This window comes from Halyomorpha halys, unplaced genomic scaffold (assembly GCF_000696795.3).
Source record: "Halyomorpha halys isolate HHAL.00 unplaced genomic scaffold, Hhal_1.1 Scaffold1008.1, whole genome shotgun sequence".
Classification (NCBI taxonomy): Eukaryota; Metazoa; Arthropoda; class Insecta; order Hemiptera; family Pentatomidae; genus Halyomorpha; species Halyomorpha halys.
In genome coordinates, this window is record NW_027110883.1 from 97,656 (window position 1) to 112,292 (window position 14,637).

The 14,637-nt window shown below is 27.0% G+C and overlaps 1 protein-coding gene across 2 annotated transcripts in view; it reads right to left on the bottom strand.

The window, feature by feature from the left end:
- Window positions 1–688: 688 nt before the first annotated feature.
- FBXO11 (F-box protein 11) overlaps window positions 689–14,637 on the bottom strand; it is a 73,697-nt gene continuing 59,748 nt past the window's right edge. The window contains exons 11-13 of one of the 2 annotated variants that reach the window (XR_001344216.2): window positions 11,300–11,507; window positions 10,691–10,917; window positions 689–10,592 (exon numbers count right to left, since the gene is read on the bottom strand). Coding sequence is in view for 1 of the 2 variants with exons in the window: in XM_014431817.3 (XP_014287303.1) it covers window positions 10,788–10,917; window positions 11,300–11,507 (338 nt within the window). In the remaining variant the exon portion in view is untranslated. Of the gene's footprint in view, window positions 10,918–11,299; window positions 11,508–14,637 lie in introns of both variants that reach the window. The other variant, XM_014431817.3, reaches the window with a different exon arrangement.

Sequence of the window (14,637 nt, forward strand, 5' to 3'; positions counted from 1 at the left end):
GATACCAATGTAAACAAAGACATAACAGTCAATACATGACACAACCAAAATGGATGTATACAAATAAAACTTTTTTTTTTGTACAAAACATTCTTAAAAATTGATCATCTCAAAGAATGTTTGTGGTGATCTTTGATTTGTTATTTTGCTTATATTGATGGTGGTTATAAAAATTTCACAGAAGGCTTTAATACTATGTGTAAAATCATTCTGAGTGTTAGGAAGGAAGGTAGGGGTACAGACTAGAATAGACAGAGGGGTATCCAAAAGGGCACCAGCCTTTTTATGTTACTATAACATTGGAGGGAACCTGTATTCAGTCCTTGTAAATGAATAGGAAACACTAGCAGAGGGCACCAGTCTTCAGCCCTTATGGGGTAACAAACCTGAGGACTTGCAAGAAAAATAAAAGGTGAAAAAATATTAAAATAACAACTTCAAAAATTCTTCAGAATCCTGGTAGACCCGAAGGGTCACAAGACCTCCTGGTCCAAATTGGGGGGGGGGCAGTTATTGTCAGGGCTAAATAAACAATAGCAATAAACACTGTTATGTGCAAGAGTCAATAAAAATCATAGCATAAATTATTCATTATCATCCTTTAAAAAAAAAATTTCCACTCTATCTATCTATAGTTGTATACAGACTAAGGAATTTAAAAAAAGGAATATGAAAGTAATCCAAAGCCTAAAATTATAATACAGTATATTTATATACATTTACACACATGGAAGAAATTAATGATACTATACACCAATCATCATTTAGCACAATAAGTAATAATGGTTTATTTGTCCACAGATATTTATCAACATTTATAGTAACAACAAGAAAAACATTAAGCAGTGCAGTATCAATTTTTTAATTTTTTTTTTACACAAAAGATGTCTATAATGCTATAATAATTTTATTATTATGGTTAAGAGATATAAAAATAAATTGTAATGCAGCATCTAAATTTTATTATCTGATACCACTACTGCCTAAACACAAATTAAATAAATTACTGCCTAAAATGTTAAAACAGCCTCAAACTAACAAATAAGCACTATTTGTTACACACAACTATACACCAATTTTCATAAAAATAGAAACATTTTGATGTACGATAATATTATTTATAAATAATATGTTACAATTTGTACACTCCTTTTAAAGGTTTTACTTAAGTTCCAACATACTCAGCTAACTATACAGTTATACATAATGGACTGAACAAAAACTGGAATGCAGTCCTTTCTAATTTCATCTATACATAATAAACAACAAAGAATTTCACAAAAGTGAGATAAACATAAAATTTACTTTTCGATGATAAATATAAATGCAAAAATGACTTCGAAATTATCATAATTTCAAACTTGAAAAAAGAAGAAAACAAAACAATCTTTGCACTTAAAAAGAAAACATACAATAATACCAGTAAATAAGAAGAGAGTCGAGGCAGAGAGGGCGGGGATGTTCGCAGATTGTTGATACATAACTTATTTAATCTATTAACATAAGTAGCACTAAAATCTCATGAGCTAATACTACAATTGATAAATAAATTGTTATGTATAATAGTAATAATACAACCGTAAAACGAATAACAATATTTTTATTATTAAACTGCATATGTCTAGATAGTTACCAATAGAATAAATCTGTATACAAAACAGGAATGAATTAATCAATCTATTTAAATATAATTAACAACCACCCACTCTAAAAATTTAATAACTAAAAAAGTTAACAAATAAAATACTCCAACAAAAACAACCAAAATAATTAATCATAAACAAGAGAGATTCGACCTATTAAACATGAAAAAACTTTCATGTAATACAATAGAACATTCACATTCATATTCTTAAAGTATCCAAATCATTGCACAATCATCTTTTACATTTACAAATAAAATATTGCTTCTTAGAGCAATAGAATGTTTTTGTATAATATTTTACAATATCACTAATAATTAAATTTCATTATTTTGTGCACCAAAGGTAAATAAAGTCCCTTCAGGCATAATTTTTTTTTTTTTTTAATATTTTCTTGTGTACACCCTTTATACAATAACTATTGTGTATACCTAACTTAAGTCCAGCTTATAATTTTCATAAAATAAATACAATATTCAAAACTTTATCAAATTAAACTAAGGTAATAGAAAAAAGAAATATTAATCTAAAAGAGGGGATTAATAATAATAAATTAATACGAAATAATAAAGTAGAAAAATCCTTTACAAAATGAATCAGAAACAAGTCCAAAATTCTTTAAGAGCCCGCAACACATTTGACCAACTATTACACTTAATTTATACAAGAGGGGAAATGTCCGAAAACCCAGGCAAACACGAACTTTATACAAAAGATTAATAACTTAATGAGAGTATCATGATCATTATCATTAAACACAAAGTTCCAAATGAATTAAGTTGTGGTTCAAAAACACTTAAAAAATTTTCATTATCCTGTTGAATGAAAAGTATTTATGATAGTCAGTTTCTATAATTATTTCCTTAAAAATTTATGAAGATATAATAATAAATATGATTTATAAAAAACAAAAATATTAATGGATAATAGAACACTTCCTTAAAATTAAAAACATGGATTTTCCATTAGGTTTTTTGAATATATCACACCAATGGAATGTCACTGAAAAAATAAAAACAACAACCAATGGATTTAAGGAATAAAAGAACATTAACATATTTTTATACAAATTATTAAATATGTTACAACGATAACCTACTTTGATAAGAGATGGTGAATACCAAGCATGTAAGGGTTCAGAAAATTAAATATTAGAACAAAATAAATCTACTAAACTGGATCTAACATAATATACTCAATGATTCAATAATTTAGATATGGAAAGCAGAATTAAACATTGGGTGTTTCAAAGAGGATAAACAATTATTTTCAATATCATTAACAAACAAGTTACTGATATTTTTAAGCAAACTATTGTATTAGTTCCACTGAAAAAAAAATATTAGTGAAATTAAAAATAACCCAAACTAAATTCTTATAAAAACAATTAAGGGAACTAATACTATTCAAGACTATATTTTAAATGTTTAACAGACACTACATTAGTGTAAAATTATTTTTTTGATTTCATCACTACAGTTAGTATACACGATCACTTAATTGAACAAAACAAACATTTTGTATTGTACAGGGGTTCCTATTATCCTACATCCCTCTTCACTCCTTCTAACCTCTACAATTTTTGGAATTTTCGTTTGACTTTTGGAGGGTCATGACACAGGCATGAAGTCTACGTTTTGAGGGTATGTAGACTTTCTAAGCTTTTCCAGTGCACATAACCCTGGCATTTAAATAGTAATTTAAGATAAAAAAAATAAAAAAGTGCCTGATATGAATTCATCAGGCAGTTTTTTGATCTGAAATATACTGAAGACACAAATCCCCCAAAACCGTAAGCCACTTTTTAACGATTTTGTTGATTTACGGGGGGCAAATGGTGCAGAAAATCTAAAAACCCTTGAGGACAAAATTGTTTCAGAAAACCAATTTGCCACAAGAATCCATTGCCTTAATTAAGACTTGATCATCATGATAGTCATTTTAGTCTCCATGGGTGTACAAAGAAGCTCAGAACATCATGGATTCTAAAATGGTTTTTCTCAATATGTTTTTTCAATTTTTGACTCTGTTTACAGACAAAAGGTCCAAAACTGGTAAAAAAGAAAACAATTATTTAAGTGTAGATTTACTATCAGAATCTGTAAAAAAAAAAAAAATTCCTATTTAATTGTAAATTCCATCATTAGGTACACTGAACAAGAACTAGATGGGTTCTAAAACTAACAATACTTAAAAAGATAGAACAAATACCACAGTAACAACTTGGAAAAATAAAAAAAGTTTAAAAATCTTAGAGATAAGGAGTGAACACGTATAGTGGAACATCTTGAATAAACACACGAATGCACATACACTGGTAAAAATATAATTAGAAGATTAGTATGAAACGGATAAGGAAATGTATATTGTGAGGATTATAAAAGTTAAAAATGAGGTCAATAAGAGTTGAAGTTCAAGAGTTCTCATCAAATGATTATAACTACCACTTCAATCAAAATAATTCCATAGAACTAAAACTAACATGAATCAAATTGAATATGAAAACCAGAAATTTAGAATGCTTTCATGTGAAAATTATTTTTGTATACTTAAAAGATAGTATTTTACATATAGAACAAAACATTAAATACTTTATATGGATTAAATCCAATAACTAATTTCCTAAATGAGAGTATCTAGTAACATTAATTGGCAGATTAATTTTGAAATAATTTACTGATATTACTGAAAATACAATTATCATTAAATTCAGCTATCATTAATAAGGAATGAGATGATATCAATACTGAAAATTCCAACATAAACACTTAGGACAACTATTACAGTCAATATAAAACAATATGAAAGAAAGTATGATTATAATGAAAGACAAAAAAATAAATGGATATTGAAAAAAATTAGTATTCTAAAAAATAATATTTAAAAGACGAGATATGCATTTTTGCAAAGTGAATGGTTATGAACCATACTGAAAGGATGTGCATCATATATAATTAATACAATTTCAAAAAGGATAATTTGATGAAAACCACTATATCCCATAAAGGGTCAGGAGTTCAGTATTTTGTAAGGAAGTACTGTTTTTGGAACAACAGTTGTACAAGGAGGTGAATTTTTTATGATCACCCTTGACTATCTATTCCCCAAATGGAACCAATTTATAGAGGCCAGATGGGCCCTGAAGAGCTCTCAAACCCACAGGGTTTACTCAAGGCCTTTAGATTATTTAATTACTATAACATTTTTATGAAATATCCATAACATTGGGATTGGTGATATTCTTATCAAAGAAGATAAATAACAAAAAGGCTACCCAGTCTGTAATCAATAAGCTTTTTAATTGCTCAGTACCACAAAAAAATAAAAATAAAAAAGCTAAAAAATTAGTAAAGTTATGGCTGACAAAATAAATATATTGTTTTATTCGAGAAAACAATGCCACATTTATTAAAAATAACTTTAAGTTCGACCAACAAAAAAAATTATAATATAAAGAAAAAACTACCACATTTACATATTATTAATTTCGAACAATAATTCATTTAGCTTTAACTATTTGTTTTTTAATTAATGAAGTTAAAAAAAAAGAATGAAATAAACATTCCATAAATAAGCATTACTTGTTTGACTTAAAAATCTAACAGTCTTTCAATTATTCTAAAAATAAATGGCGAGAAAAACAAAATAAATGAAACAGAAGTAAGCATCAGGAAACATTTAAATGTAGGATAGTAGCAAATGAAAAATTGTGTTCATATATACAATGATACGTATATAATGTGAACTTTTTTTAGGCCTTTCGGATTTACCTCATGAGTAGAATTTAATAGTGAAGCATCAGAAATGAAATAATCAAATATATATATAAACTTGATTAGCTTTTTCTATAAAAGAAATTAACATTTCTAATAGGCTACCACTTTGTTAATAGAAAAAAAAAATCAATTACTATGGAAATGAATAGTTCTTCATTGCCTTTCAGAAGAAAGATTTATACAAGTAGTATACATCAATGAAATGGTAAAGAATCCAAGCCAAAAAAAGAATAATATAATAATAATTAGAAAATGTTAGTGAATAGTTGCCACACACGTTAAATAAAATAAAAAATATTCAAAGATAAAAGAAATTGACAAGAAATATATGTTATTTATTCCAAATTAAGTTTATTAGAGGTATCCAACATAATCTTCAGAAAGATACAAATGTTTCAAAAACAAATATTAGACCGAAAAATATTTTAGAATCAATAGTTTGTATGCAAATGAGAAGCTAAAATGATTTTAATAGTTAACCAAGCTGGCAGAAATGTAGAAACATTAACACATGTCAGTACAGGACTGAGGCTTAGGTTCAACAAAACAAAACCTCACAAGACACTAGATATACATGTATCCATGGTATGGATTAAGGTATGCATAACATATGTTTATACATACTTGAATTTATACTGACCCTTAAGCCCTTGTAAAAGTAGACTTTCACAGGTACTGCACACCAAAGAGGTCAGCAGTTGACTAATACTTAAAGGGAAATTAAATGGGCGTCATTGGCAACACTCGGCAGTCAAAATATAACATCGTATTCTGACTGACTGACTTTGAAAACACTAGCATTTTAGGCTGGAAAATTTCCCAGTAATTTTGACTGGATTTCTTAACTTACTGGAGGTCAAGAGAGTATACCTTAAAATTTTCCCTTTTTCTAAACATGTTTGGAAAAATTACCTAGTATAAAAATGAAACAGTATTTATAAGAAATTATAAGTATAATAGCCACTTTTGAATAATGTTTTACCACAATTTTCAGTCTGAAGTAGGTTCTAAAATGTAATGTTTTCAATATTGGTGGGTTGACACTCCTAATCCCACAACGTCCTACGTTATCACGTCCCAGAAAAGTTTTAATAATAGTCCCTTCCTAAATTTACTTTACTTCTTTTTTTTTGTTGTTGAGATTATATTAGATGAAACATTGTTAAAAATTTACTGAAATTTCATCTCAAATACTCAAATTAAAACATTAAAATATATATATATATTCTTTACATTAAATTAATAATTTACTAATGGCATAATGATAAAAAATTATTTGTCATAATTGAATTATGCATATTCATTACATTTATTATAGAAATGAGAAAACTAATATCAGTTATTACTATCCATTGTAATAATTCAATAAACAGAAATTAAATGTGAATGTAACAACTTTCAGGAGACCCAACTTAATGTTTTACTTTTTACTATATTCATTGCGAATATTTTTTCAACTCTGTACCTTTTTCCTTCCCTGAGCTTTAGATTTGTTAACAAAACCAACAAAATTGAAAAATGAGATTTTTTACATTAAATATTAAATGTGATTGCAATAATCTGTAATTTATTAACTAACATTACAAATGTTGTTCCCTAATTTACAAAAAAAAATTTCTTTGCACATCAATGGTTAAAATTTGATAAAACCATTACCCAGCCTCTTTCCTAATTATAATTCCTTAATTAATTGTATTAACCATATAATGCCAGACTAAATGGTATGTATCGATTAAATAAAATTGCAACTCCACCACCATTACTCCCGGTTGCTACAGTTGGTAGTAAGAATTCTACTTTAAAAGAGGCAATAATATTGAGCCAATATCAAATTCAATCAATATATTGATCTTCTGAGGGGTATATTTTAAGAATAATATTGACACTAATAAAATATGTACCACACAGCTTTACACACAAAACAACAAGTAAATGATTTAATCCTATTCTTGGCTAAGGAAGAATAACTTAATGAAACCTGAACCAGTATATATGTCATGCCACAAAACTGCAAAATAAAAATGACCCAACATGAAAAAAAAGGACAAGAATAAAACAAATAAATTTAGATAACTTATGAAAAGCTGTTGGAAAAATTATTAAATATTTCACCATATTCAAGTTTTTTTATCCTTAATTCTTATTAAATTAATTCAAAGAGAATAATTATTATATAATTAGAAAATATAATAACATTTTTTAATAAAACAATGTAACTCCTAAAATAACATTTTAGAACAGCAACTGCAGCACCAGCATTTTCAATAATGGTTTCATAACCAAGGAATTATTTAGACAGTTATTACTTCTAGTTTTTATTTAGAAACAGAACAATTTTTGTAACTATATTAAAATTAGTACATAAATTCTATCATAAATATTGCTGTAACATTTTTTATATAAGCAATAATCAAAGCCTTTATTGATTCCATACTAGTTCATGAAATTAATAAAACAAAAATGTTGGGTGAACCTAGAGGTTGAATGTTCATACCAACTCTAAACACCACCTATATACCTCAGTCCACTGAGCCCCTATCAAAATCATCTTTCTAGCTTGTATAAGTGAACATTTGAATAATTAGCAGAAAATAAATATGACAAATTCATTAATTGTAAACACAAAATTTAATTTAGTCAAAAGAGTCTCAGTACCTAGTTCATTCACTACCAACTCAAAATGAATGTTCAGTTCAGTAATTCTCATCCTTTTTTTTTTTTGTCACAGCACACAAACAATGAGGCAAATTAAAAATATTTACAGTAAAACCTCTCTACAATGGTAAAATATTACTAACTCTTCAGTTCATATCAAATGAATGTAAGGACTACTAAATGTGGTGTCGATTGATAAAATAATTATTTTTAGAATAGTAGCGAACTTCAAGAATTTTGTGGCTCACTTAAGTGCTTAGGTACAGTGGTTGAAAATTACTGATCAATTTAATGAAATTTGAACATAAAAACAAAATCATAAAAATTTTGAACAACAAATAACTTGTTTCAAACTGTCTGTTCATAATAGGCATACAAAAAAAACAACTTAAGATTATGTAACTATTGTATACAAAAAAAAGTAAATGCTAAGTTCAAATGAGACATTAACTTATAAGTTGTAATACTTATGCTATGAACAAAACTTGCTGTGCAGCAAATCAAAATAGCTAACAATTTTTATTTTAAAATCAAATAAATTAAATTAAAATAAAATGAATAATATCTAAACAAGTGAAAATCTTGGCTGAAATCGTTTTAACAGTCTATATAATATAATATATTCCTACAAGTCATGAAATATCATACTTAGCAACAATAGGAACTTAATTTAAGTAAATTTTTATTTATTTTTATACCATTTGATTCTGGAAAATTCTAAAACCTATAATAGTACCGAATTTTCAACATGAAAAGGGTGAATGAAATATAGATGGTAATAATTTTGTTAACATTCATTGCTTATACACAAACAATACTTTCAGCATATCTCAACGTAGTGTCCCAAATGTTCTACATTTACTTTTTAAGTATAGTTTGTCTAACCAATAAATTAATAAAAAATAATTACCGTTTATACTTGATAAACTCTCGTACTTCAACTGAATTGAAAAACAATTGATTAAATTTCCTATTAAATTGTGAAATTTAATGGTTTTATTTATTGAGGCTATTTGATTACTCTTATTTATCAAGAATGAACTCTTAATAAATTCAGAAAGACCCAATTGAAATTAGTCTTTCAGGAATTGAATTAAATCTTGATGAATTGAGACTTTCTGGAACTCTTTAATTAATTATTCTATTTTACAGGGATTTTATTTAATTGTGCAACTGTATTACATTATCAGAAAATATTGTTTATTTAATGGTTACCAATATCTATGACTCTTTCAAATTAACCTTTTCAATCATAAATATTTTTAATATTAAAAAATATTAATTTTTTTTTTGTAATTTGATCTCTGATTGTAACATCTGCTATACATTTCAAGTGAGAAGTATAAAAAACAAATGAGCATTCAATTATTTATGCTCAATAGAAAACATAGTATCCAATAGAGTACTATTCTTATTTTTTTTTCTAAATTAAATGCTCAATTCACATCAATGAAAAAATATCTTATCAAATAAATCTAAAATAATACCTTCAGAATGAAAAAGTACAAAAATCAACCATAAGAACTGACTAGTAATTAAAGCTTATTAACGTTAATAGTGTGACTTATAATATTTGTTTGGTAAAATGTATCATGAAAGAATAAGATAACATGATGTGAGAGCATTTAATTGTTTCAAGGGTGTCTATGAAAATCTGTTTGTGGAATTCCCCGACTTTTTTAGATTATGAAAATAGTTATAATGGGAAATTATATATTCAATTAATTTTCCTACATCAAAAGTATTATGAGACAGGCATTAAAAAAACAAAACCGTAAGAGCAGTTGTAAAAATATCAATTATTTTCTATTACGAAAAATCGATGAACAGACAGTAATACATTTGATGAATCATACGTATACTCATTTATATATCACTTTTGATTCTGATTCATGAAATTATAAAAGAAAACTCACACTCTTTGCTTGTAAAATTCACTAACTTTCAGTATTTTTTCAATAAATTCTCTAGTTTTTCTAGGTCTACAGGGTCGGTAGACATTCAATGTTTACCAAAAAAAAATATAATCTTTAATATTTTCTCGACAATTTTTACCTACTAGAGTAGGTAATCCATAATGCTTCTGATAATACTGAGTTTAATAGATCAGAGATCTGTATATTTTTAACATTGATTTCAACTTTAACCCACCAATAAATAAGAGTAATAATTCAGAGATAATAATTATATGTTATCTATAGTCTTTCAAGATTAGTCAAGAAGTATCTACGCTCAACCAAGACAAAATCAATAAATTAAAAAGAAAAAGAAAAAATTAAAATTAGGCATCAATCACAATGAATAAGGTTAATGTGAGAAATAGAAAAAAACAAAACAATGTCTACCATAAACATTGAGATGAACAAATGTGGTAAAGACTTCAGAGTAAGAAAAAATATATAAAAGGAAGTTAGGCACTTAGTAAAGTGAAGAAACATTAGTTCTTGAAGTGTTATAAAGTTAATCAAACAGAAAACAGAAATTCAAAATCCTCTAAATCATTAATTTTAACTTGAACCTAGAACAATAAAATAAAGTTAATTTTTTTTTATTTGAATACAAACACAAGATAATTTTGTGTATGTGATGTATTTGTGCATTCTATAATCCTCCTACCTTATTAACTTATAAGTTAATTATTTCTTAAGTAACAAGACAGTTCTGGACAATAGAAAGAGTATAGTTTCAATAAATATTGGTAACACCAAAGAGTTCAATTAACCATCAGAGTGTGTGATTCCATTGGTTCGGCAGAATCATATAAAGTATCAGTATCTTGGGCTGGTTCACCTTGTAGCTGGCACTGATTGCATAATGTGCCAGCACCACAATCACAGAAAAACCTATAAAATATTAACATTAAATCAAAACATAAATAACTAAATTGTAATATAAAAATAATACAATTACAGCATACTAAGTTATTTAAGAAATTGTGTCAAAATTTAATGATGAAATAATATGAATATTTTGCACAATTCTAAAACAAAATTAATAATTTCTTATCAAATATGACAGGCTCAGTTGAATAATTAACAACTTAGAGAAATGAACACATAAAAAAATTAAATTATTTTTACTCCATTTTTAATGATTCCTTGAAATAATAACTTCTAACTTATGAATTTAAATAAATTTCTAACCTAATTTTAAATTTTATATAGTCAATCAAAAAATATAATAATAAATTAACACTATAAAATTTATAAATATTCCTATCATTACCTATCATGTCTTACAAATTCTACTTCATGGCCTGCATGGCAAGTTTTAATACAATTTACACAAATGGCATTTCGGCCAGTGGTGTTACAGGTTTGGCAACGGTAAAAGTCATGCATGGGGAATGAAGTATAACTAGAAATTTTATATAAGCATTGTCCATTTCTAACAGCTTTTTCTACAGCATCCTGGTTACTAAAGATTTTGTTACCTAAAAAAAAATAAATAAAAAATATTTTGAAATATAAAATAATAAATAAAATATTTATAAAGTATTTATAAATAAATACTTTGAGGTTAGATTATATTCATATTTACAACAAAACAAAATTTAAAATTTTCTGGTACTACCAACTTTTATAATTTGACCAATATATGGTTCAAATTGTATATATTCTTGAAGGATACCTCTCTGAATGTAATTACTTCAGTACCAACTACATCCAATATCTTTCACCTGGTCTTCACCTCACTCTCCCTCCTTCAGGAATAGTATTTAAAATAAATCTTGACTTATCTCTGAACAATGAACAGAACCAGTATCCATCTGTCCAATTAATAAGTTTCTGGTCAAACTAATGCCCTTGAACTTTATGTGCTATGGCAAGGGTACTCTTGCTGGTCTTCTGGCATTCATAATAACTTCATTCAACCTTCTTGTAACCATCAGTAGAGAAATATGGACACATAGGACTACTTATATTAAATTTCTTACTTCATTGGCAGAAGAGAACCGGTTTCTTAAAACTACAATTTACAAATTACCTACAATTCTGATTTTAATATTGACAGAATGTAATCTTGCCTAATAGGGACCAGGAAAGTAGTATTGGCAGAAAAAAATAATTATTACAAAAACTTCAAAAATCTGTTTCTGGTTCACATTTTTCTGGACTACATTCTGTCTTAGGACATTAACTCACACTCGCTTAAAAAAAAAAAATTGTAAGAATCAAACTAGGAGGTAATTTTCTTCTCTATAATTTAGTATAAAATGTATATTGACAGTAATTCAAATACAAAATCTAGGTAGCAAAGTTGAAATTGTAAGCAGCACCCTGAAAAATAAAATATTGCACTGTGATCCCTTTCTGATCCCCATTTGACTGGATTTCTTTGAACCAAGACTAGATGCTCCTAATAGATGGCCAAGATAGAAAAATTATACTGAACAAAATGTTAGAAGTTTACTATTGTATAATTTATTAAAGGTTGTTTTTATTTTAAATGGATGGTTTTCACATTATGGGAAAGAAAAATACCCAATTTTTTTTAGCTTTCTAGCACTGAGGTGGCAAATTTCAAATTCATAGTCAGTACCCATAAATATTTAGAACACCAAAATATCAAAACTCCCTCAAAACATTCCAGGTGAAAACCTCTAAAGCCAGTACAATCAATATTATTATTATTATTGGTGCGACAGACCGTGGTGGTCAAAGGCCTCGCATGATGTTCTAAGAAAATATATATCGCGCATTTCTTGATATGGTTTTTTCATAGGGTGGGTTCGTCACTCCCACGCCTATTTTTTATGAGTGCTACCCATTGGCTAACGGGCCTCACAAATACCTGCGGGGGAGGCTGTGTTGAATTTTGTATAATTTTATGCTTGAAAAAACCCAGGTGGGGCCAGGGCTCGAACTCACAATCTTTTGGGGTGTGGTCAAAATAAAACACAAATAAGTTGATGTAACTTATTTAATCGTGTGAACGTTTTGGCTAGAGTTTCTAGCCTTCATCAGGGCTAAGAACAGAACAAGACAACAACCAATGAATATAGAAAATAAAAAATAAACAGAATGACATAAAGTGAACAATTTTATAGAATGGAGTTAATAAAATAAAGTGATGAGAGAAGTGGAAAATAAAATGTATAGTCATCCAGTCAACTATCTCTCATAATCACAATCTTTGGGTTGGTAGACAGACACGTTGCCATGCTGCTTCTGTTGCCCAGTACTATCAATAAATACTTTTTAAACAATCTCAGGTGCTGCTTATGACATTTGTATACAATTTTAAATTTATCGGGTTTGTCCTACTTACGAAGATATGTTTTTATATTTTATATGAATTTCTTAAGTGTTGTCTTAAGTCTTAAGACTGCAATAAATGTTACATAGAGTTGCAGTTTAAAATGTAATTTGCTCCAACATTTATGTATTCATTTGTATGAAAGGGTCAAATCACCACAAATATTTATCTGGCGAATCATCTCTATTAGTATAAAATTATCATCTAAAAATTTCTCATATTACTTATCAGACAATTTTTTTTTTAATTATTAAAAATTTCACACATTGGAATTGCCTTGTTTATTCAAACAAAATAATGAGATCTACTGAAACCTTTTAGTGCTTATGAGACAATTAAAAAATTGCTAGCACCCAGACTATATCTATTTAGTATTTCAGTTGGTAGCACATTCAATACCAATATTGTTAATAAAAAAAAAACTTTTATTACATAAATTTACGCTAGTTTCATTATACCCACTACCAATCCTAAAGTAGGTTATTCGCCTATGTATCCAACAAGATACAGGTTTCTTATGATTGCCAAAAATTTGTTTACATTTTTTAAACTCTAAAATTAGCTTATCTAAACTTAAAACAATTTTTTTTATATTAGTTATATCATTGTCAAATAAAGGGTTTAATAAATAACTGTAAGCAGGCAATACATTTATTTAGTAATTGCATTTTTTACTTAAGCAATCATCAATTCAAATTATATAATAAATAAAAATTTGACTTGATGCAAACAATGAACCTACTTTACTTTGCCTTTAAGGAATGGGAAGTAACAAGACCAATAAAAAAAACAACTTTAGTTTAAAGTAATTCAAAAATTGGTAATTTCTGAATGCAAAGTAATTAAAAACATGAGAATGGATATCTTATATTATTTTTTATTTTTTACATAAAGCACCACAATTTTCTTTTTTTTTACAAATATACACTTTTCTAATAAAATAAAACAAGAATGATACATATTAGGATAATTTTAGAATAAATAACAACTTGCATAAGTTATTCCTGGATGCTTACAAAAAATACAAACATTAACAATGAATTATTTAATGAATAATATCTATAAAAAATACAGATTACCCAAAAGTTATTTTGGTACTTACAAACATGAATAATGAATGTTTAAATAAATAATTCAATATTTATCCATTTTTTTCTCAATACATTTTATTCTTCTTATAAGTCTGACGTTTCGACCAATCCGGCCATCCTCAGGGACATCTACCACAAAACAGCTTTTATTACATGTATGATCTTAACAATTCAAATTACTTAACATTACCATTTATAATATATCTCACCCCA